This window comes from Ailuropoda melanoleuca, chromosome 16, assembly GCF_002007445.2.
Source record: "Ailuropoda melanoleuca isolate Jingjing chromosome 16, ASM200744v2, whole genome shotgun sequence".
NCBI lineage: Eukaryota > Metazoa > Chordata > Mammalia > Carnivora > Ursidae > Ailuropoda > Ailuropoda melanoleuca.
In genome coordinates, this window is record NC_048233.1 from 72,281,019 (window position 1) to 72,306,010 (window position 24,992).

Genomic DNA, 24,992 nt, shown 5'->3' on the forward strand with positions numbered 1-24,992 from the left:
TTGAGGAGAAAAATGACATCTAATTTACTTAAAACAACAACAACAACAACAACAACAACAACAGCAACAACCACTCAAGTTGCTTCATGGAGAACAAATCCCAAGACAGTTTCAAGGAGGCCAGTGGGGGCTGTTGCCATACTCCAGGCAAGAAATGCTTGTGATTTGGATTAGATTGGTAGTAGCAGAAGTGGGGAGAAGTGGTCAGTAAAGATACACTTTGGAGGTAGTGTGAACAAGACTTGCTGAAGAACTGAATATGGGAATGTAATGGAAGGGAAAAAATCAAGGCTTTAAACTTTAGAAAGGTGGAAAATAGAGAAGTGTGTGTGTGTGTGTGTGTGTGTGTGTGTGTGTGTGTGTGTGTTTGAGGGGGTAGAGTCTGTTCTGAACATGTTTCACTTGAGATGTTTATTTTTATTTTACATCTTAATGGAGATGTTGAGTAGGCAGGTAGAGATTATGTATTTATGCACACCTCTGAGCAGAAGTTGAGCCTGGCCAGAGATATTTGGAATTCATCAACTTACAGTTGATATTTATTTATTTATTTAAAAAGATTATTTATTTATTTATTGGACAGAGAGAGACGGAACACCAGCAGGGGGAGTGAGAGAGGGAGAAACAGGCCTCCCACTGAGCAGGGAGCCTGATGCAGGACTGGATCCCAGGACCCCGGGATCACGCCCTGAGCCAAAGGCAGACGCTTAACGACTGATCCACCCAGGCACCCCTACAGTTGATATTTAAAACCAAGGGACTGGATAAAATCATGTAGGGAGACTGTGTAGAGAAGTAAAGAGAGCAGGGGTCTGAGCCCAAGGGCAGTGGATTGTAGAGAGGCCAGCATTAGCAGGGGCCATTGAAGGACAATGGGAAGAAGCAGCTGGTAAGGAAAACAGAGGCCAATCATTACTGAATGGTAGAACAGGATGAGGACTAAGAATTGTCCATTTTCTCACCATTGTACATCCAGTACCTACCTAGCTCAGTTTCTGGTGCACACTTACAGCACAGTAATATTTGTTGAATGGATGAATCTTCACTTCCATTTATTTGTCAGATATTTATTGATATTTATCTCAGGGTTCCAGACGCTGTTCTAGGTCCTATGGATTCACAGCATAGTGTTCCCAATAATCATAAGTTCTAGTGTGGTCCATAGACATACATACAAATGCAACACAAACACATATTATTAGTTGATTTTTTTAAGATTTTATTTTTTAAAAAAGATTTATTTATTTATTAGAAAGAGAGTGCCAGCAGGGGAGGGGCAGAGGGAGAGAGACAATCCTCAAATGGACTCCCCACTGAGCACGGAGTCTGACACAGGGCTCATCCCACCACCCAAGATCGTGACCTAAGCCGAAATCAAGAGTCCCCCACTTAACTGACTGAGCCATCCAGGCTCCCCTTAGGTTTTATTTACAAGTAATCTCTACATCCAATGTGGGGCTCAAACTTACAGCCCTCAAGAGTTGCCCACTCTACTGGACTGAGCCAGTAGGCACCCTTGTGTTATTGGTTTATAATAGCTCTCTTCTCCTCCTTCTGCCCTATTCTAAGGATCATGGATATCTTGAGGGCAATAATTGGTGAGCAATGATGAATCGGGATATATGCATTTAGGGCTATACTGCCCGGGAAGACTTTGGCTAGAGGGAGATGTTGAGAGAAAGGAGTAGTGGGATTTCATTGAATTGACAGGCAGCCTCAGCCAAGGGTATCAAATTCAATTAAAACAAAATGTGCCTGCTCAACTCACACGGCTGAATTCTCCTTGACAGTTGACAGTTTGTAAAGAACAGTAACAGCCTTAGGGTTATACTTAATTAATCTGATAAGAGGGTGGAGAAAGAGTGGGGGGTTGGGCAGGGAGAGATAAGGCTCTGAAACTAAGTATTAGAAAATTATTACATTAGCTTCAAGATATGTTGAACTGTTGATCCTTACAATTATTACCCTTAAATTCTTGCCTTTTAAAAAAGTCTCGAATCAGCAGTCCCTACTGGCTAAGAAAAATTTTAGGTGTTTTATATAAACCCAAATCCATGCCAGAAAAGGAAACAAAAACTCTTGGTGGATGAGAGAGTAAGTGTGAAGCACTCTATTGCATTACACAATCTCTCACGCTTACCTTGTGGAACTTTGCCGAGGTAGTTTTCTTATCTTTACTAGGATACTTTTGTGTCCCCTCGCACCCCACCTCTCCCCACAGAAAATGTAAATTAAAAAAAGAGAGTAAAACAAAAATCTCCATTGTCCTTTAAGGTCCGGTTAAACGTGGAGTCCCTTCTCCAAACTACTTATTCATCAAGCTGTGTTCCTCTATTTTTCATTCATCTTACAGCTCTTATGCCACTGCATATTATAGTTATTTGAGTCTGTGAAGTTATTTGTCTTGAACTCCAGGGCCTTGGGAGCAATGCTGTTTAATGCTCAGGGCGAGAGGGAGCATTTAGAAGGTCCGCAATAAGTGCATGTAACGAGAGGGAAGATGCGCGGTGAGGGGGACATAGGAATGGGAAATGCAAGCCTTTATTCGGAAAAGTTTATGGGGACAATGACAACATATTTAACAATGATATAGAAGTGTTTAATACAGAGGTGAAAATAAAACCATAATTCCACGCCCACTTCTTACTACCATCTTCCCATTCACTAGCGGCTTCTTAGACCCCATTCCCTCCTAAATCCCGAGCTCAAACAAGGCTGGGTCTCCCTGGCCAATCGGAGCGCAGTCTTCCGCAGTCGTGAGGACAACTGCAGCCAATGAGAGACCTGGGCGATTTGGTGGGGTGAGAGAGGCCGCCCCCTGGCGGAATCCTGGGGGCGTGGTGACGCGTTGGGCGGGGCTGAAGTTTGATTGGCAGGCGAGCGATCAGCCGGCTCAGAACAGACACCCGGCCGGGTGCGCGCAGGGGGGACATGGGCGAGGTAGCGAAACTGGAGTCAACCAATGGCTGACGCACTACGCACAGAGGGAACCCTAGCTCACCAATGGCGACACGGATATGGCGCCGTGGGCGGGGTTTAGGCCAAAAGAGGCGCAGGAGCAGCGCCTGTTAGTGTCGTCCTCACCGTCACGGCGGCCGCGTCTTCCTGGGTTCATTCATTCGTTTTTCCATTCACGAAGGTAGTAAGGCCTAGTTGAAAGCCATGGAGAGCGGTCTTCCTGCCGCCGGCTTCTTGTACTGGGTAGGTGCAGGCACCGTGGCCTACGTGGCCCTGCGCATCTTCTACTCGCTCTTCACGGCCCTTCGGGTCTGGGGTTTCAGTCACGAGGCAGCGATCGGACCCAGGCTCGGAGAATGGGCAGGTGAGTGCAATCCAGCGCCGCCGGCCCCCTCGCTCCTGCGGCGGCTCGCGCGGCTCCCGGCGGAGTCTGGCCGGTGCTAACCAAGTCCGGGCCCAGTGCCAAACAAGTCCGGGCCCAGTGCCTGGCCTTCCCTTTTCTAGGTGCCTTCTCCCCCATGAGGCTTCTGCGTCCCTCGTACCCGCCTGGCCCCTTAGCCGGCTTCTGGCTTGCCTCGACTTGTAGAGTTTTTAAATAGTAAATACGTTGTTGGCCCAACTCAGCGAATCTGAAGTGCCGCTTGGTGGGTGCGGGAGCAATCTGGCCTGAACTCCAAGGGGTTTGTGTCCTTTAAGCCATTCTGGGTTCATGGCCCGGAGTCAGTCACCTTGCTGCCTTTTCAGTCACACTCTGCGCACCTAGGTTCGCCCCTTATTGAGTGTTTTTAAAATAAGTTTTTCGCTTGATTGGAATAGTGGCCCCTGCTAAAGATGAAAGGTATTCTGTTGACTTTTTTGGGGGGCGAGAATGGACATGGAATTTCAGAAGCCTTTCTGCCTTTTGGAAACTTGCCTCTCTCCAATAACTTGCATTCGGCCTTGTTCATGTAATTTACGAGGCTTTTGTTTTTTGTTTTGTTTTAAAATTCTCCTTAAACTTTTCTGGAGGCCTGGTGTGTAACATAATTATTGCTTCTGCAAAACGGTAACTCTCCGTGTAGAAATCAGAAATACTTTTGGCAGAACGACGCTTACAGGAAGAAGTATTCCTCCAAAGAGCTAAGCATATGGGTCTTGTTCCATTCAGTTGGAGGATTTTAAAAGTAGAGGAGAAAGGTCAGATTGGAGAAGTTGGGAAAATTACCTGCAGGGAAGTTTTGCGCTTTTTTTCTTTTTTGTTGCTTTTCTGTGTTTCTCGTTTCTTTTGCTCTTTTTTTTTTTTTTAAACCAAGTGGTGTGCTGTGGTCGTTGTCTGTGGTTATTTATTCTGTTATTCCATGATTGAATATACATCTCACCAAGCATTTGATTGAATTTTGGGATGGTTAGAGGTTGCTTTCAGACTAGGCTCAACAAAGGTACACAAATAATGGAACTCCATATTCGTCACTTTATTCATTCAAAAACATTTAAAAAACTTAGTAGGAAAAACATAAGAAATTAACTTTCGGGGACAGCAATGTAAAGAGAACATATCTCAAGTAGGAGTGGATATGTAAGAGTTCTGTCCATGATGTGAAGCAGCTGTTCACATTATAATACTTATTTTTTAAAAATCACTTTGTGTTTTCTGATATTGCTTGAGAAACAAGTGAAGTGCTCAACTTGATTGTAATAAAGTTTATGATTTCACGATTGACTTGCCCAAGTTCTTGATTGTCACATTTGGAAAACTTGCTTGTGAACTTTTGAGATCGTTACACAAGATTCCAGTGCATTAGGAAATCACATATCAAGATGAAGTTTTGTGATTTGTAAGCAAAGAGCCATGTTAATAACTTTTAAAAAAAACTATCTAAAATAGACCGTTGTGACTAATAACTCAAATGGTCCAAATCATCATTGAAAAGATTTGTCCCAGAGGAAGGATACTTGCTAAATTGAAGGAAATGTTTAAAAGATTTAAAAATGAGGGGCGCCTGGGTGGCACAGCGGTTAAGCGTCTGCCTTCACGCTTAGGGCGTGATCCCAGCGTTCTGGGATCGAGCCCCACATCAGGCTCCTCTGCTATGAGCCTGCTTCTTCCTCTCCCACTATCCCTGCTTGTGTTCCCTCTCTCGCTGGCTGTCTTTATCTCTATCGAATAAATAAATAAAATCTTTAAAAAAAAAATTTAAAAAAAAGATTTAAAAATGAAATTTGAACCAGAACACTGGGATATAACAGAGAGGATCGTAGTGTCATAAAGTGACTCTGTGATTGTTGAGTTCAGTCTACCCTGGATTGTTAGAAAAATCTCTTTTTTAAGTATTTAAGCAGAAGAAATGATCAAGTTTTTATTTGTAACATTACATATATGTGATAGCCTGGATCTTAAAGTATTTCCTTTACCTCTCCAAATTCAGGAACTCTTTGAAAAACACAATTAGGAATACTTCGTCTTAAACAGTTTCTTCGTATCAGTTGGAGGGAGGAACTGAAATAATTTGACAAACAAAGCAGAGATGACACTTGAATAATTAGGGTTAAATGTGATTAAAATTATGTAGATAATTTGTAGATAATCTTCATCTGGTGCAGCCTTCTTTGAATAAATGGTGGTAGAAGGCAGTTTTTCTACTTTCTAGTGCTGACATTTAACATCTTCCTCTCCATAACCAATTAAATATTTTAAGTGTGATATAGTAATGGTCATTGAATTGATAATATATTTGTATTCTTGTTATTCTTAAGCTTCTTCATGTAAGTATGTTTAATTCCTCCTCAGATTTTAGAATCTGAAGGGGAGGGAGCTTGGACCCCCTTTTCCTTTTTTTGTCTTTTTCTCACAGTAACTGGTGTATTGATCAGATTTAAGTGCTTCTAAACTTAAAAACAAAAGCTTGGAAAAGTAAATAAGTTATGGGGATATAATGTACAGCATGGAAACTATAGTTAATAATATTTTACTGCAAATTTAAAAGTTGCCAAGAGATTAAATCTTAAAAGTTCTCTGTGGGGTATCTGGCTGGCTCAGTCGATGGAGCATGTGACCCTTGATCTTGGGGTCATGAGTTCAAGCCCCACATTGGGCAAGAAAAAATTCACAAGAAAAAAATTCTGTAAATATGTACGGTGATGAATGCTACCTACACTTACTGTGGTGATCATTTCACAATATACCCAACTATCAAATCATTATGTTGTATACCTGAAGCTAGTATAATGTTGTATGCATTATATCTCAAGAAAAAAACAAACAGAACCCCCAAAAGCTTGTAAAAACACGAAAACAGGTATGCTTTGCAATCAGTAAAAATAATTCAAACCACATATTCCTTAATCTAGTTAAGGTTTTAAGACTGTGCATTACTTGGCCCATCCTGTAGTTTATCTCCTTCATGTAATCCAGAGTTAAGTCATCTCTTTTCCCTAGTTCTGGCCAGTACCATTCCCACTCAAGTGAGTTACTCTGATTTCACCAGGTCGCTAGCAGGTGGCTTTTGCCAATTTTGCCTGTCATTGTTATGGGATACTTCCCGTATTTCCTAGGAGAACAAAGAGCTCCTGTGGAACTGGAGCTTTAGTTGCTGCAAGATTCACTGTAGCAAGTAATCAGAAGAAGATTGCTAGCAAAAGTGGTCAGTTTGTACTAAATAAAGGAGAAAACAGTCATTACTGTGGAGCAATAAAGAATGTAATCTGTAGGCTTTGGTTGGAGCATAAATTTTGCATTTATTTGAGCAGTTTCTATCATTGCAATTCATCTAAAATGACTGATATCGAAATAATGTGGAGGTGATAGATGGAAAGGCAAGGTAAGTGTACTTCCAAAGCCAAGATACTTTATAACTTTAAACCCAAGACTGTACTCTGAGTTCTTATTTTTAGTTTTTAATGGAGAGGATATTGCTCCAGGCAGCAAAGAATAAAAGATCCACTAAGCAGTTAGATTTAAAAAATAGCTTTATTGAGATATAATTTATATACCATACAATTTACCCATTTAAAGTGTACAGTTCAAGGGGCACCTGGGTGGCTCAGATGGTTAAGCATCTGCCTTCGGCTCAGGTCATGATCTACAGGTCCTGGGATCAAGCCCCATGTTGGGGTCCCAGCTCACTGGGGAGTCTGCTTCTCCCTCTCCCTCTGCCTCTCCCCTTGCTGTGCTCTCTCTGTCTCTCTCTCTCTCTCAAATGAATAAGTAAAATCTTTTAAAAAAATTGAAGTGTACAGTTCAAGATTTTTATTATAGTCACAGGTTTGTGCAACCATTATAATCTAATTTTGGAACATTTTCATCCTCCTTTAAAGAAATCCCATACCCATTAGCTGTCACTCCCCAACCCTCACCCCCTCGAGCCCTAGTCAACCCCTAATCTACTTTGGGTCTATATACATTTATATATATGCCTATTCTGGATATTTCCTATAAATGGGATCCTACAATATGAAGTATTTTGTGACCGGCTTTCATTTAGCACAATGTTTCCAAGGTTCCCCCATGTTGTAGCATGTTTCAGTGCTTCATTTCTTTTTATTGCTGAATAATATTCCATTCTGTGGAGTGAGTTTAGATTTTGCAAAGGGTCTTTACCTCTGCATTTTGCTGTCTGCACATCTGTATTAGCAGATCTCTGAGATTTTGCAGCTTTGGATGCCGATGAAACTCATTGGCTCTGTAGTAGTCCAAGGTTTCCGTAACTCAGTGGACAATGAAGACTTAGGTCGTGGGGTGGAGGGATTCTTTTGTAGAAAAGCCATTCATCGAACTGGCTTTGCTTAGCCAAGCTCCAAGAATCAAAGGATTCTCAAAATCAGGTATGGTGCATAATTTCTGTTTTTACTTTGGATAACTACACCGGATTGGTCTAGTTACCTCCGGTGGTCGAAGGCTGCTTGAGTAAACAGCGCCCACTGGCAGTAGGTCCCTTTCTTTAACTAGGCTTTGAGGTATCACATGATTTGAGGAATTATGTATGAAATGTTAATTATTTAAGTTGGCAAGCCCAGAAGTAATATTAGTAACTGCCATTTATTGAATGCCTTAAGGGTTCCAGGCACTTGACATGGATTATCTTTAATCAGTCTTTGAGCTGTGCGCTATTATCCCCAGTGTTTCTAGGAAGAAACGGAGACTTAGGTAAATGCCTTCCTTTGTCTGTGGTTTCATAGCTAGTGAGTTGGAAGCTGAGGATTTGAAGCCAAGTTGTCCATTCTGCAGTAAGCACATGCTTGTGTGTTGGTGATTGGTTTATAGACTGCATGGGTACTTGGGGGTGGATTTCTTTATATCTTAGGAACATACTGCTTTATTTTATTTTTTAATTTTTAAATTATTTTTAAAGATTTTATTTACTTGAGAGAGCGCGCAGGAGAAGAGAGAGAGAGAGCACAAGCCAGGGAAGGGGCAGAGGAAGGGGGAGAAGCCGACTCCCCACTGAGTAGGAAGCCCGACCAGGCCCATCCCAGGATCCTGAGATCATGATCTGAGCCAAGTCAGATGTTTAAGCTTTTATTTTTCTTGAAATCATGACCCTGAGATCGAGAGTCATGTGTTCTACCAACCAAGCCAGGCAGGTGCCCTGGAACATACTGCTTTTTAATTGAAGGCACACTTTCAAATTTGCACGGGCTTGGTGTTTCTGGAAGCATTGCGGACTAGGTAGTGCGTGTTGGAATCAAGTAGCTCGGGATTGGTCTGAGAGAGCCGCCCTGGGGGAGCAATGACTGAAGGGAAGGGCAGAGTAGCTGCAAGAGCTGAGGTTAACAGCAGGGGTTAGGCTCCTGAGGCTGGAGATTGGAGGCCCTCATGAAGCAGGGTCTCAGTGGCTAGAGCCGGAAGAGGTGGGCGTGAGGTAAGATGAGAGTGGAGTGGGGAGAAGGAGCCAGGAAGCAGGGCTATTTAATCTCGCAAGAACAGGGAAAACAGGGGCGCCTGGGTGGCTCAGTCGTTAAGTGTCTGCCTTAAGTGTCTGCCTTCGGCTCAGGGCCTGATCCTGGCGTTAGGGAATCGAGCCCCGCATCAGGCTCCTGCTTCTTCCTCTCCTACTCCCCCTACTTGTGTTCCCTCTCTCTCTGGCTGTCTCTCTCTGTCAAATAAATAAATAAAATCTTAAAAAAAAAAAAGATCAGGGAAAACAAGTGAAGGGATTTTAAGCAGAAGGATGATGTCATTGAGTTGCGACTTTAAACAGAATCCCTCGTTTCTATGACCTTCCCGACATGGTTGCATTGCCTCAGAGATGGACCAATGCAAGTTATTCAGATAATCTCAGTCAAAATTGCCTTAAAAAACCCCAAAGAACCCCAAATGCAAATTCATACTTTAGAGTGTGGGAGGCTGCTTTTGTGCCCTTCCTGATTATCATCTTTCAAAGACCATTTCTCCCTGGGGGAAAAATCTTATCACTATGTTGTGGGAAGTTCCACTCTTACCAGGGACGGGGTGATAGGGTTGTTGCATGAACCCTGAAACTGAGTTACTGCTTTCTTGAGGTCAATCCATAAAACCATGGTGTGGTAGTTGAGAAGCCTGCCACAAATCCCGCATCCGAGGGAATGCTCTGTTTTGTTTACTGACTTTGTCTAGTGAAACAAGGGGTTTGCCCTATCTCTGACTGGCAGTTCCAGGGAGACTATCCAGTTTCCGTAAAATTATCTTTAGCACCATTAAGTGATTTTCTATATAAATGATGAAGCCAGTGGGGGAAGGGAAGAAAGGCTAGCAGACTTAACATTTAGAACAATTACCATGTCTCAAGAGTATTACATTGGTTAACAATAGTGATAGTGGGAAGATTAGCTTTGGAATCAGAGCAGCAAGGGTGAGCTTTGCTAATGGCTAAAATGCTTGACATTGGGCAAAGATAGTTAATCTCTGAGAATAACTTTCTTCATCTATCAAATGGGGCTGATACCTTTCAGGAGTATTATGACAATGAAATGAGATCTCTAGTGTAGCCCTTGTGTTTTTTATGGATACTAAGTAAATAGTTAAGGACATTTTTTATTTGTATACATTACTCATACTAAGTAAATAGTTAAGGACATTTTTTATTTGTATACATTACTCTTATTTGATAAAGAGGAATTGTTGAAACCAAGAATAACATAGTTTACTTTAGCTGATAAACTATTAGAAATTTGAAGTTATGGACAGATCAATTAAGAGGTAATTAGTGTTACTCGAGGAAGATTTCTTGCTTTTGTGAAAAGATTTACCAAGTGCTTTCCTGAAATATGGCTCTCCTTAGTGAACTTAAGATATGAAGGTTTAGGAAAATTTGGTTATGTGCAACTTTTCAATTAAATTTGTGAAAATCTTAGAATTATCTTTGACTTTTCTTCTCTCACCCCATATACAGTCTATTAGGAAATCCCTTGTCTCTAACTTCAGAATATTCAGAATCTAGCCCCTTCTACCTTCTGGTATAAGCCACTGAAATCTCTTGCCTTGATATAATGGCAGCCTCCTGTCTCTCTGATTCCACATTGCTGCCCGCCCCCCGTCCCCCAGCTGATTCTTAAACAACAGCCACAGTGATCCTTGAAAAGCTCAAGTTCGATCATGTGATACTCTGCCCAGATCCTTCCAGTGGCTTCCATCCTGTTCAGAATTGTTTCTGTGATTGACAAGGCTTTCAACCACCTGCTTCCTGCTGTCTTTTACCTCTGACCTCATCTCTGCCCACTTTTCCTCTCTCTCCCAGTCATTTTCACTCTTGCTTGAACACGCTTTCTTGAACTCACTTCCTTGGACATGCTTGACCCTGCTGCCTTGGAGCCTTTGGTTATTCCCCTTTCTGGAATGTACCAGGTGTGGGGTGTTTTGCTCTGGTTTTGTATTTTTTTGTTTTGTTTTGCAAAATGTGCACACCTTTTTCCTTTTTTGTTTTAAAATTTCAAGTGACACACACCTAAAAAACGAGATTGAAATTAAACCAAGGCTGGTTAGGCATGCCTGGGTGGCTCAGCTGGTTAAGCGTCTGCCTTTGGCTCAGGTCATGGTCTCAGGGTCCTGGGATCGAGCCCCATGTTGGGCTCTCTGCTCAGTGGGGAGTCTGCTTCTCCCCCTCACTCTCCCTCCGTGCTCTCTCTCTCTCAAATGAATACATAAAATCTTAAAAACAAAACAAAACAAAACTAAAAAACCAAGGCTGGTTAAATAAAGACTGGTTACAGAATTATTATATTATAGCAGGGTCAGGATAATAGTTTGAAAGTGTGAAAGACAGTGAGATCAAAAAGATGTCCTTGAGTAGCATTGGTAATAAGCTACCCTTTCTTCATATGTGGTCTTAGGAAATTGTTACAGGAACCCAACCACTCTGCCACATTTAGTAAACATTTAAATATTAATAAAATTTTGGTAATATATAGATTATTTATCTCCAAATCCTTACAAAATTCTTGGAAATAGATTTTCTTTTATTAAGAATGACTTTCCCAATTAAAGTTTCATCAAAACCTTGCTAATTGGTAACGTTGAGTGAATTAGTGAAAAAAAAATTAATTCTAGGATCTGTTGACCAAAATATAATTTCGTTATTTTTGAAGACCTGATAAAATATGCCCATGCCTTCTAAACCTTCAGACTTTTTGAATTTTTGGAGACATTAAACCAAATTCCCTGGGAAATCTCTTGGGTGGGAAAGCCATTGACTGGTAAATGTGTATAGCCAAATAACTTCTAGAAAGTTAACCACAGAGCCTTGGCTCTCTAGTTTATTTGCCTCATGGAAAGAAATGAATACAACAGTTGGTTGATAATTTTTACAAAACTTTAGTCAGTCATTTTGTGAGAAACTTAAGAAAATTGAAATGTCACAAGGAGGCAGAAGAGAACAGTGATGAAGTAATGAAACCAGAAGGGCTGTTGGTGACCTCTTCAGTCAAACTATTAGGGAAATAGGCTGCAAGATCATGTATGCAGCTAGAAAATGGCCAGGCAAGGTGGGTCAGTGGCAAAGGGCGGAGAAGGGTGGAGACCTCTGTGGTAGACTGAGTAAAAGCAGTGGTGGAAATGATGAGCAGCAGGCTCTGACACAGAGGAGAAGAGATTTGTCAGGGTAAGCAGTGGTAACAACGAGGGTGCTGGAAGGACTGGACTTCATTACCTATTTCTGCAACTGGTATGGGGCAAAAACCGCCCTCCCTGTACAAGAGCCTGCCCTCTAGAAGAAATGACATGCACCTCTAGCCGTCGAGGGTACCGTATGCCATGCTCTCACTGCACCCCTTCACAGACGTTAAGACTGGGGGAACTTTTTCATTGTATGCAGTGCTATAAGCCAAGTGAGTTGATCCAATAATCTCTTACCTACTATCTCAGCTATGTTTATCCCCCCAACTACAGATTATGTTGATGACACTGAATTGCCAGGGAAATATTGTATTGTTTCAGTACGTGTTCCTCAAGGTGGCCAGGAAAAGCTACAGTATCTTGTAGAAGTTTAAATGCCACTTTTAGTGCTCCCATAATATTCCTAGTATGTAGAAAACTCATTCTCCAGATTGGTTTTACTGTAATGACTGGCATTAACTGCTCACGACCAAGCTAACTCCAGTAGAAATATTGCCAAGCTTGCTTTAATGATAGCTGAACCTCCAGACTTGTCACATAAACAGAGTTGATACAGTAAACAAGCTTTCCTAATCTTGCACATTCAGTTTAATAATTTTGCTAGGGAACAGGGAGCTGCTGCTTATCTGTGTTTTCCAATACCTCTCACTGCCTGTCATGTGAAAGGAGGTGATGATCTCTTTATAGATAATGTGGAAAAAAACTCACAGTGGGTTAGACAATGGTGTTCACACGCTCTGAATTAAAGGAGTCTGGATTAGTGAAATTTTACTGTAATGATGACATCTTAATTTGCAAAGTGATTTTGCAAGCATTCTCAAATGATTTCCACAACAACCTGTGAAGCAGAGTTGGTTTTGTTATTTCTACATAACATGCCAGGAGCAGAGGGAGATACGGTGACTGGCGTAAGGGTTACAGCCAGTGGCAGAAGAAATTGAATCTAGGTTTTCGGACTCCAGGCTCCATGTTCTTTCCACTGTTCTGCCAAAAGTTCCTGATAACGATGATTTTTAAGGCAGCTTGGAATACCCATACAAGAGCTTCTAAGTTGGAGACTTCCTCAAATGTTGCTTGGAAGTGAAAGGTCTATTTATGCCAAACTCACATGGATCATAAAAGTAATGGGATGTGCTTGTTAAAAATAGAGAGTCCAGGGCTTCACTATAGGTCTACTAAATCCATATCTCTAAGAAAAGAATGTGGGCAAATGTATTTTTAACAAATAAGATGATTCTTGAGATCATGCATTTCGGGAGACACTTGTCTATGGTCAGGCTAGCCCTAGAAGACAACAGTGGACTTAACGCGTGCAGACTTTTTAGCTGGATGTCTATTCTTGGGACCAGGGCTTGATTTATAATAGTGTTAAAACTTCCAGTGATTTCTGTACGAAATATTTACTTATAATTTTGACAGTGAAATAGAGATTCTATTTTAGGCTAGTTCTGTGTTTCTGCATTTGAAATAGATTAGGGGGAAGAAACCCCAACCACTTGGAACTTAAGTATGTTGCTATACAATGAGAACCACAAGCAGTACATCCCTTATTTCCCAGTAAAGGATTAGTAAAGACTAATTGGAGATTTGGGGTGAGAGTAGGGGTCTCAATAAGAGTGATTTTTTGGTAGATGCAGAAAATAGAAGCTTTAATTTAAGTAGGACCATAGAAAGATAGCTGAAGACTTTGGAAGCTTAACCAGAAAGCATTGAGAGAATAATATTTTCTTATTTTCTGTTTGTGATACTGTTTTTTTGGTGGCTTCTTCTTCTTCTTTTTTTAGTTTATTACATTTAGAGGAAAGAAAGCTTTAAGTGTGCTTCCTTTCTTTATTAGGTGGATTTTAAAAAAAATCATCTTTATTGTGAAATTAATGTGATCCATACTGATGATTCTTATTTTTTTTTTTAAGAATTTATTTATTTGAGAGAGAGAGTGAGCAAGCATGAGCAGGAGAGGGGCAGAAGGAGAGGGAGAAGCAGATTCCCCTGCCGAGTAGGGAGCCCCATGCGGGCTCCATCCTGATCTGGGACTCTGGGATCGTGACCTGAGGTGAAGGCAGATGCTTAACAGACTAAGCCACCCAGGTGCCCCATACTAATGATTCTTAAAGGGCCAAGAAACTAGAGGAAATGTTCTAATTATTTTTTTCTTTTTAAAAAATGTTAAGTCCACCAAATGATGAAGAAAGAAAATGGTCCTAGGTTTAATCAGAAGAAATTTCCCTTTTAGTTGGCTATGTGCCATACTCAGGACTGAGTATGAGAATATAGTGGTGAGCAAGAAGCCATAGTCTCTGCCTCCATTAGTCTAGCAGAGGACACAGGTTATTACATAAGTAGCTCCAGAAAGTGTAATAGGACCAGCTTTGCGGGCACTAACCTAGTTCAGGGGCTTAGAGAAGGTTTTCTAGAGGAAATAATGTTAAAATCCAAAGTATGGAAGAAGAAGAGTAGAGGGAAGAAGATGATAATGATAATAATGGTAATAAGATGTAATATTTATAAAAAAGCTAACCATGCACCAGATACTTTTCTAAATACCTCAATGAATTTACTTAATCCTCACATAATCCAATAATGTAGGTCCTATTAATATCCCCATTTTACTGAAAGGAAGCTAATTAATAGAGAGGGCAAATGATTTGATCAAAGTCACATAGCTAGTAAGTAGAGGAGGACCTAGGATTTGAACTCTTGTCTCCTGAACTTCCTGTTACCACTCTGCAGATTCCACTGATGAATTAAAGATGAGCAGGTGAGGGGAGTTGGAGGACAGGGGAGTACTTTGAATAGGGGGACTGAACATTCAGGAACTTTGGGCTGAGAGTCCTGGAGGAGAGAAGCAAGAGGTAAGGCTGGAGAAGTGGGGGTTGGGGGTGCGGGTGGGTAGTCATAAAGGAGGCTCTGGTGAGGGTTTTATTTATCCTAAGTACAGTGGGAAGTCACTGAAAGATTTTAAGCAGTTGAATGTCATGATCAAATTTATATTTTGGACAACTGCGATTTTGAAAGAATGGTTGTGAAGGGAGCAACTCAGGAGATAGGACATCAGCAGGAGGGTGGTGGTGGTGGTAGCGGTGGTGATGGTGGTGGTGGTAGCAAGCCAGGCATTGGGTGATGGTGATTTGGGTCAAGATAATGGGGGCAGGGACTGAGGGAGGGAGTCAGATGAGAGAGAGGAGGTGCAAGTCTTGGGCCTTTGTCATAAATAGGTCATGGGGGTGCAGGAGACCGCAAAGTCAAGAAGAACTGTGATATGTCTGGACTCTGGGCAGATGATGGCACTAGTCACTGATGTTGGAAACATGAAGAGAAGGAGCACGCTCTGGGAGGGAAATAATGAGATTGATCTCTGACAGGTTCTGTGTGGATGTCAGGCAGTCTTTCAAGATATTAGCATCAGACTGAGTCTAGAGTTCTAAGTTCTTTACCAAAGTCCTTTGGTTCAGCAGTCATTTATAGTTGTCATAAAGAATGTGCTATAGGAAAGTTTGGAGCCTCAGCATGTAATTTAAGGAAAGGGAGAACAATATTTTTGAATGGCTTGCATGGAGCGTATCCCGTGTAGCACTTTGCGCCTTAGCTTGGTAAATTTTGCTGCTTCCTTTTAGGCAGAAAAGCAGGGCAGTATGGTGGGAGGTATATAGAACTTACCAGAAGATTTGAGTTCATCTTCCACCTTTTCACTTTCAACCTATTAGCTGTGGAATCTTTGGTCAGCCACTCTATTTCATCTCTCAAATATGTCTAAAGATACCCACTTTGTCTTCAGAGATGTTAAAAGTGTCTGAATCCTCTTTGTAGACAGTACAAAGCATTTTACACATATTAGACATTGGGCCTTTTTTCCCTTTCCGTTTTCAATTAGAAATCTAGAAATAGAATTGCCCCCGGAGTTGATTAAATTGTTTATGTGAGGTTCAAATTGCTTCAGAGATTTATTTTGAGATGTGTTGCAACTTTGTCGTGATCAACACCTGAGTCTCCTCTGATGTGATTATCTAATATATGTCAGTTTTAGAAGGTACCTAAAACAAATTTTTCTTTACAACTTTGTGAATGTAAGCTGGGTTTCTGTATTAAAAATGAAAGTGATTTAATCATAAATTGTGTTAGTTTTAAAGAAGTACCTTAAGCTTCAACTTTATTTTTAATATATACTAAAGCTGTGGTTAGGTATAGTGGGTTAATGATATCGTTAAAATATTGGTAGCAAAGTGTTATTTCACTGTGATATAATTGGAAGACTTTCAAACTTGACATAACTGTTTAAAGTCCCATTATTGTATTATAAGCATTATTATAAAAGGTGATTATAAGTTCCCGTCATTTCTTACTCAATACCTCACTGTTCCTGTCTCAGGCTTAAAGATATTTAGAGAGTTCTTTTTTCTTTAGTGAAAGATTTTCTATTGTTCTCATCTTTATTTCAGCTAGATTCTTATGAATTATAAGGTCGATGACAAAGCAGTACCTTTTAGATCTCTATAGCAAAGGTATTATCTTGGAAATGAGGGAATGTTTTCTAGAATGTACTTGAAATCTAAATTTTTAAAATTTAGCAAAGTTTAGGACCATATATAAAACCCAAATCTTTTAATAATATTTGCTTCAAAATACATTACTTCTTTGAAATTCATGAGTTAATATTTTTTTTGATAATTTATTTGTTAATATTACTGCAACTGGAAACATTTGCTTTTCTCTCCTTTTGCATTCCTGTCTTTGGGTTGTCCCAGAAGCAGATGTTGAGGGATAAGGATTCAGGTGCAGTCAGTTTATTTGGAAGGTGATCCCAAGAAACACCAGTAGGGAGTGAGACAGGGAAGGGAACACAGCCAGTACAGAGGGCATTATCAAGCACTGTGGTGAACTAGAAGCTGATCCCACCTCGGAACTCTAGAGCTAGTGCAGAGCACAAGTTTCAGAGTTATCTCACCTGCAGGTCCAGGAAGCTCAGATATTTATACACCAACGGCCATTAGTCATTGGTTGAGGGCTGTTGATGGGGGAGGAACATTAAGTTGATAGAATTTCTGTCCACTGCGCACTTGTAAAAAAGTAAAAAAGTAAAAAGAGGCAGAAGGAAAGGTGTTTGGTGAGGATGTGATGGCCTGCAGCCATCCTTGGGACCAGAGAGTACAAACTGGGAAAGCACCAACACACTGAGGACTACAGAACAGAAAGATGGAAAGCACCTAGCACTTGAGCCTGTCATTGAGCTTCTGAACGCACTTCCTGTGGAGGTGCCTTATACTTCCTGTTATTTTGAGATAATAAATCCCATTTTTCTTAAAGCTGTTTCTGTTGCTTGCAGCTGAAAGCATCCCAACCTACAGATTCAATAGAAAAGGAGAGAAATTTATTTTGAATAACAATTTATGATTAAAATCCCGTAGATTTGGGCGAATGTAATTTATTGCTGTTCATTTTCTTTTGAGTATGGTTGGCACTGTTCATTCAAAAACTGAAATGGTTGAAAGGAGGCCAGCTTTGGTATGAGATATTATTGCAGGTCTCATTAAATAAAATCACATTCCTGATTATGCTGGTCGTTGAATATTGGGCTTTTATTTTTATTTATTTATTTATTGCAAAGGTTTATTTATTTGAGAGAGGGAGTGTGCGCACAAGCTGGGAGAGGGGCAGAGGGAGAGAGAGAGAATCTTCAAGCAGGCTTCTGGCTGAGCGTGGAGCCCAATGCGGGGCTCCACCCCAGACCCTTGAGATCATGACCTGAGCCAAAACCAAGAGTCAGATGCTTAACCGACTGAGCCACCCAGGTGCCCCTGAGAATTGGACTTTTAAATTATTTTAGTGCCTAGGTCTACAGTTTATAAATCCCAAGAGAATAGGTAGGTGTGTAAAAATTGTCTTATTGCCAATACTTTTTGAGAACTGTTACCAAATGATTCAGGAATATTGGATTTTCGGTTAACTTGAAGTAAATTTCTTAGTATAGTCTACTTTAAGTTAAAGTATTTGTTTTTAGGGAGTACCTGATAATCTGGGTAATCTTGACCCAGTGTAGTTTGACAGAATTAGAAGAAGATTAGGACTATGTATGAAGAGGTGAAGATGGTGTGGGCATGTGTATGGTGTGGCTTTGTGTCTGTTATTATCCTGAGTGCATATTTCTCTCTAATCCATTCCAAAGCCAATAAGAAGTCAATAGTGTTCATTATCCTGGTGTTAAATTTTTAGCTCTGCCATTTCCCCATATTAATATATTATTAAATAAAAAAATTATGAAATCTATTTCAGATATTCCTGGTTTGGGAAGATAATCAAGTGTAAAATTAGAGATTGAGTATTATTTAAATTCCCTTATTTTTAGAGTCCAAGTGGTGGGGGAAATGTGCCGTCTGGGTCACTGGAAAGCTGGAACAAAGATATATAGGAACTTGGGGACATGGACTCTGTTTTGTGTACCAAGTGGAGATATGGCCTTACTGATGCTGAATTTGTTATAAGAACGGGGGGACCCTGATGTATGTGTATGAATATTGTCTTAAAAAGAATGTAGAGATTCTTTATCTTGATTACCAGTAATGCAATGCCCAAGTCTAGAAGGACTATAGTGCAATAAGAAATCAAGCTTCTCAGTCTGTCAGGACTGATTGGCTGTGTACTTGGCTGTGTACTATCAAAGGAAGCTGTACTTCTTTGTGTGGTACTGTCCCATCTGATAAGAAGGTTTGCCCTGTGAATGAAGGTGTGTGTCCAAGTGTGTGTGTGTGTGTTCTGTGTGCGTTCTTTTCCTGCCTTCTTCTTTTATATACGAAACACTCATTGGCCTTGGAAAGATGACTATTGTATTTAAGGAACAAATCTTATTTAAGGTAAGGTACTGTTGATTAATAAAAGAATTTGATTCTTTGATAATGGATCAAAGGCAAGTACAAGACTAGGACAGCTTTTTTGTTACATATTTATATTACTATCATTTCTGTCCCTTATTGGTTTTGGTACCTCATTGGGCATGGGACCTATATTGTGGGTATATCATCAAGGATAAGATATCATCAGAGAGATTGTATCCTCTATTCTTGAGTTCTTTTAGTACTTCCATAGTTATCCTTTCATGTATGAATATTTGGTCACCTTTGCTGTGCCAGACACTTTGCAATGTGCTGGGGGCATAGCAGTGAGCAAAATGGGCAAAGTCTTGGCTCTCATGGAGCTTGCATTTGAATAGGAAAAGATGGACAATGAGCAAACAAGTAAAAATTTGGTAAGTCTGGTGGTGAGATGCATTAGGAAGAAAAATGAAGCAAGGTAGATAATAGACAGTAACTGAGGAGGATGGAGGGAAGTTTGTATTCTAGGCTAATTTACATAAGATCCTTAGGCAAGAATTTCCCATTAAGGTGACATTTGAACTCAGACCTGAATGGAACTTTCTCTCTTCACTCCAGCCATACTGGCCTCCTTGCTGTTCCTTGTGCATCTATAGCACAAACTCTGTACTAAACTCTGCCTAGATTACTCTTATGGATAGCGATGATTTAAATAAAATAGGGAGAAGGATTGGGAGCGATCAATTGTGTTGTCAGGCACATGGAATTCCTTCTCTTAGAATGGCAGAAGTGAGTCTGGTTGCTACTGCATTATGTTGAAGACCCTAGCTGGGACTTTTGGGGTTTTTTTAGTGAATCACTTTTATTTTTTAATTTTTAATTTTAATTTTTTTTTAAAGATTTTGTTTATTTATTCGACAGAGATAGAGACAGCCAGTGAGAGAGGGAACACAAGCAGGGGGAGTGGGAGAGGAAGAAGCAGGCTCATAGCCGAGGAGCTGAGGAGCCAAGGAGCTGAGGAGCCTGTTGTGGGGCTCGATCCCATAATGCTGGGATCACGCCCTGAGCCGAAGGCAGATGCTCAACTGCTGTGCCACCCAGGCGCCCCAGTGAATCACTTTTAAAATAACATATATAATTTGTTTAAAAATACATGATATATAGATGATCTTTTTTAAAAGATTTATTTATTTGAGAGAGAGTGCACGTGTGCGGGTGCGGCAGGGGGAGAGGGCAGAAAGAGAGGGAGAGTGAGAATCTCCAGCAGACCCCCCACTGAGTGAGGAGCCTGCCAGCCCAGCCCAGTGAGATCATGACCGGAGTGGAAATCAAAAGTCAGATGCTCAACTGACTGAGCCACCCGCTTGCCCCTCAAAAGCAATTTTAAAACAACAAAAGACCAAAGTTTTATAAGTTCCTCGGAAAACTGTACATTTATTGACTTTATCTAGAAGTGCAGTATTTACATGTCTCTTTACTAATCTTTTTTCTAAATATATTGAAAATATTTTGCATTACACCCTTAGGATTGCTTAGGTTTATAAAGAAAAGGGAGCTGTGAATGAATTGCCAGATAGCATCTCCTATTGGCTTATCTCTAAAATGATAATGCAAAAATAGAAAATAAAAGCAAGTATTTTTACCAAGCATATAATTTATGTCATAGCAAAAGAACCGAGTGATTTAATACCGCGTTTTCCTGGAGATGCCTTGTTGAGACTCTTGGAGCTGTGTATACTTTGTTGAAGAGGACAATTTCTGTTTGTTTATTCTGCAGGTTATTCTGTACCTAGAGTTGTTCTTTTCCACTTTTTAAAAAATCATTCTTTGCTTTCCATCTTATCTTTTAAGGATACTTTATAGGTGGTGGTGTTTAGAACAAAATTGTGTGGTTTTTTTTTTTTTTTTTGTCTTAGCTGTTAGCCAGTTAGTGGTTATCTTTTATAATGATTTTTCAAGAACAGAGAAATGAAATTCAGATATATTACCGAGGGATCCTTTTTGATAGCAGCTCTAACCTCTTCTCACCTACACTTTTTCTGGAACTGTAGAACAGACCAAATTAGGTTTCACCAAATTTTCTTTTAGCTAACTGTGCCCTCCAGTGGAGAAAACACAGGGCAGTGAAGTAGCCCAAGTAATAAAAGCAGCAGGGAGGAGAGGATGTACCGCATCCAGGTAAGATCCGAGCTGCGTAACTATTTTCTACACAAAAGAGATTGTTTTCACTCATCACAAGCAAGAATATGATGCATGAGTACTCCGTGAGTTTGTTGAAGATCCAAAGAGGGATTTATTATCAGTGTTTTGACATAATTGCCTTTCACAGAGTAGCTGATTCAGTGTGGTGCTGTGTTTCGTACCCTCCATAATGACGTATTCAGTTTATGAAACATTCGGCAAGTCTAAAGAGTTGAGAGTATTGAGTAATTGGATTTTTCCCCCCTAGAATGAACTCAGATGATGACTTTTCATTTTTATTTTTTTTAATTTTTGAAGACAAAAAATACCCTAAATTAATTTAGTGGGTATAAACCAGAAACATTTTGCTGCAGCACCTACATGTGAGCTTAACACTCAGAAAATTGTGAGTTGACCATTACTCTTCTCTTTTCTAAATAGAAAGGGCTGCTCTCTGGTGCCATGATTCCTGGCCTGAATTTGGTCTCTTGGTGTCTGTGGGAATGGTGACTGCACATGCCTGAGCCCCTGAGAGCACTGCAGCAGCTCGTGATTGGAACACGGGTTGCTACACGTGCAGGGCCGGGCTGGGCACCAGAACCAGACTTAGGGGATGCTGAGTTTTGCTGCATGATGATGTGCACATTGTGCCTGCAGGCTTCCTCTGTCTCTGTCAGGGGAAGGGAGGGAGAACCAGATTACTTAGTTGAAGCAGAAACAGAAAAGATTTGATAGTAGTTTGGCATTTGGTGCAAATTGGAGGTATGCTTCACTGAAATGACGTAGTGAGTAATATCTGAGAAATAGTAAGCACAGGCTTTCTTTTTCTTGACTCTTACAAAACTTGGGCCAGTTGTCCTTACAACAAATTGTCATTTGAATTTTTTTATAGGTCCAAGAAATAGAAGCTTCCTTCTTTATCTTATTTTAAGTGACTATGTTTTAAATAAACCTTTTTACATTTAGAGTGATTCTTAAAATTTAGGCATATGGAGGACAATTAGAAATAAAAATACCTGATTAAAAACCTTAAATTTATAAGATTTTAAGCAAGGATCTTTGCATAGTAAAGTTTAAAAGGCATAGTGTCTTTCGTTTGAACTCTCTTACAGAACAGCATATATTTCTTAAAGAGATACTGCCAAACTGAACTCATTAAAAAAAGCATGGTATGTGGACTTTTAGAGGGGAATTTTGAAATTTTTGAAGGAAAATGATAATATGAATGTGATTTACATTTCTTAAGATTTCTTTACCTTTATTCTATCCTTTAAATAATGAATTACTACGTTTAAAGATCTGTAGTAACTGCAGTCACTGAACTCTAGAGGGTGCTGATGAGCACCAAGCACTTTCTGCAAGTTTGTATTGAAGATGATTCTTATTAGTGAAGTTTCCTCTGGGTTTTGACATAGTACTTGAACATGAACACACAGCTTGCCTCTCAGGAGACTCCAAAGCAAAGATACTTTGTGGTTGTTGTTGTTTTTAATTGGGTAAATAATTAACCATTGCACTTTGAAATTCTTTGAAAATTCCATTGAATTTGTGCACTTTCTCTAAACCATCTTTGGATCCCACTTTTGTTTAATATTTCAAAAGAAAAGACCTAATTCATGGCTATAAAATGTAAGTCTTAATACTGGATAAATTTGTCTTTTTTTTCCCCCCCAGAAAGGAAGGGAGAGAGGGAGAGGGCAGAGAGAATCTTAAGCAGGCTCGGTGCCCAGAGTGGATCCCCATGCAGGGCTTGATCTCATGATCCTGAGATCATGATCTGAGCTGAAATCAAGTGTCAGATGCTTAACCAGATGCCCCAATTTGTCATTTTTTTAAAGGTAAGTTTGGGGGTACTTGGGTAGCTCAGTCAGTTTAGCATCTGATTTCAGCTCAGGTCATGATCTCAGGGTCTGGCTCTGGCTCAGCAGGGAGTCTGCCTCTCCCTCTGCCCCTGCCCCTCCTCCTGCTTGTGCTCTGTCTCTCTCTCAAATAAATAAATCTTAAAAAATTTAAATTCAGGTAAGTTTGCAGGGATGTTTATTTTATCTTTAGAAAGGAGCCATTCAAAAGTGTACACTGAAGTTAGGTTTTAGAGAATTAACAATTAGCTCTTAGGGTCCCAAATAACATATGCCTCTTAGGGTCCCAAATAACATATGCCTTAAGTACATTCAGTACATATCTTAGCATGTAGAATACTTTAAAACTGTAGTGTGGTATATTAATTTGAAGAAAATGATCAGACATTTAGGACTTGAAGGCTTTAAGACAATCACTCCCTTATTTCAAATTCTAGAGGTGATGTTGAAGATGTAGGCTAAGAAAAAGATCTACCTTACAAGGAGAGTACTATGCTAAACAAAATCAATTGTCTTTAATTAGAATATTAGTCATGTCAAAGGGTGAATTTTAATGTAAACTTTTTGCTTCCTATCAACCTATGAAAAAATGATGTATTTCCTTTTTCTCAGACTGTGCCCCCCTGTTTAACATTTCTTCTGAAATATCCCACTGTTTTCATTACTGCAGGCTGAAAGCCAATTTGGAAGACCTTGCAGCAATTTGGTTTGAAACTATGTTTCTTTCATTTAAGGCAGTGTTGTCCAATAGAACTTACTTTCTTTCTTTCTTTCTTTCTTTCTTTCTTTCTTTCTTTCTTTCTTTCTTTTTTTTTTTTTTTTAAGATTTTATTTATTTATTTGACAGAGAGAGCACAAGCAGGGGGCAGGAGCCAAGGGGAAACGGAGAAGCGGGTTCCCTGCTGAGCAGAGTGCCCATTGTGGGGTGCCCGTTGTGCTACTAGATCTCCCAGAAATCTTGACCTGAGCCAAAGGCAGACGCTTAACCGACTGAGCCACCCAGGTGCCCTCCAATAGAACTTTCCATGCATTTTTATAATCTTGTCTGAGATTCGGTAATATGTAAGAACCTTATTTTCAAATAACTGCATTTAGTGAAAAGAAGAGGAATTGTGTCCTGAAAACTAAGTTGCTAAGTCTAAATAGACCTAAGCAGGTCTAAAATCCTGTGACTCTTAAAACCTACCAATTAAATTGTGTTTGCCTGTTTGGTGTGTCTCAAGCCCCGAAGGTTTTCTTTGGTGCTTTTGGATTAAAATACAGATACATAGGATAGAATAGGTGACTGCAAAATGTAGTGACTGATTAAAGAAAAAAAGAAACAACAAACCAGAATTCATATGTACGTGTGTAGGAACATTATTTGGGAGTTGATACGCTTTTCTGAATGTCCTCAAGTGTAACAAGGCTTCCTATTTTGAGAGTAAACTTGAGTATTGGAAAGAGAAAATTTGTGCTCATGTCTGGTAAATAATGATAAAAGGTTTGAATAATGCATTATAGTTTCCCAGGCAGTTGCAGTTTCATCTTCTGCTTGGATTACTTGCCCCTTTTTACACATGAGAGAACCATGATTTCATCAAAGTCACAACACTCATTCATGTAACAGATATTTGTCTCTTACTATTACATGTAATTTTCTAGGTTACTTCCCTGGAGGAGCAGGGAATCTATAGTAGGGGCAATTAAACAAAAGACCAAGAAACTGTAATATGATATGCCTAATACTATGTGATATGATAATATAACATTTCTGTGGTTTCAGTTATCTGTGATCTACTGTGGTTCTGGAAGCAGGTGATTCTTCTTTTGATATAATTGTGAATCACTTCATATCATTGTATAGGCATTGATTGTATCATCTCATACTATCACAAGAAGGATGGGTATAGTACAGTAAGATATTTTGAGAGAACACATTCACATAACTTATTGCAGTGTATTATGATTGTTCCATCTTACTAATTATTATTGTTAATCTCTTAATGTGCCCAATTTACAAATTAAACTTTATGATAGGTATGTATGTATAGGAAAAAAACATAACATGTATAAGGTTTGGTACCGTGTGTGGTTTCAGGCATCTGCTGGGGCTCTAGTGTGTGTGTTGGGAGACTACTGTATGTA

General features: G+C 39.9%; 1 protein-coding gene across 1 annotated transcript in view; it reads left to right on the forward strand.

Moving 5' to 3' along the window:
• Nucleotides 1–3,015: 3,015 nt before the first annotated feature.
• HSD17B12 (hydroxysteroid 17-beta dehydrogenase 12) overlaps nucleotides 3,016–24,992 on the forward strand; it is a 155,290-nt gene continuing 133,313 nt past the window's right edge. Inside the window, exon 1 of the mRNA XM_034646567.1 lies at nucleotides 3,016–3,322. Coding sequence (XP_034502458.1) covers nucleotides 3,163–3,322 — 160 coding nt within the window. The 5' untranslated portion in view covers nucleotides 3,016–3,162. The remainder of the gene's footprint in view (nucleotides 3,323–24,992) is intronic.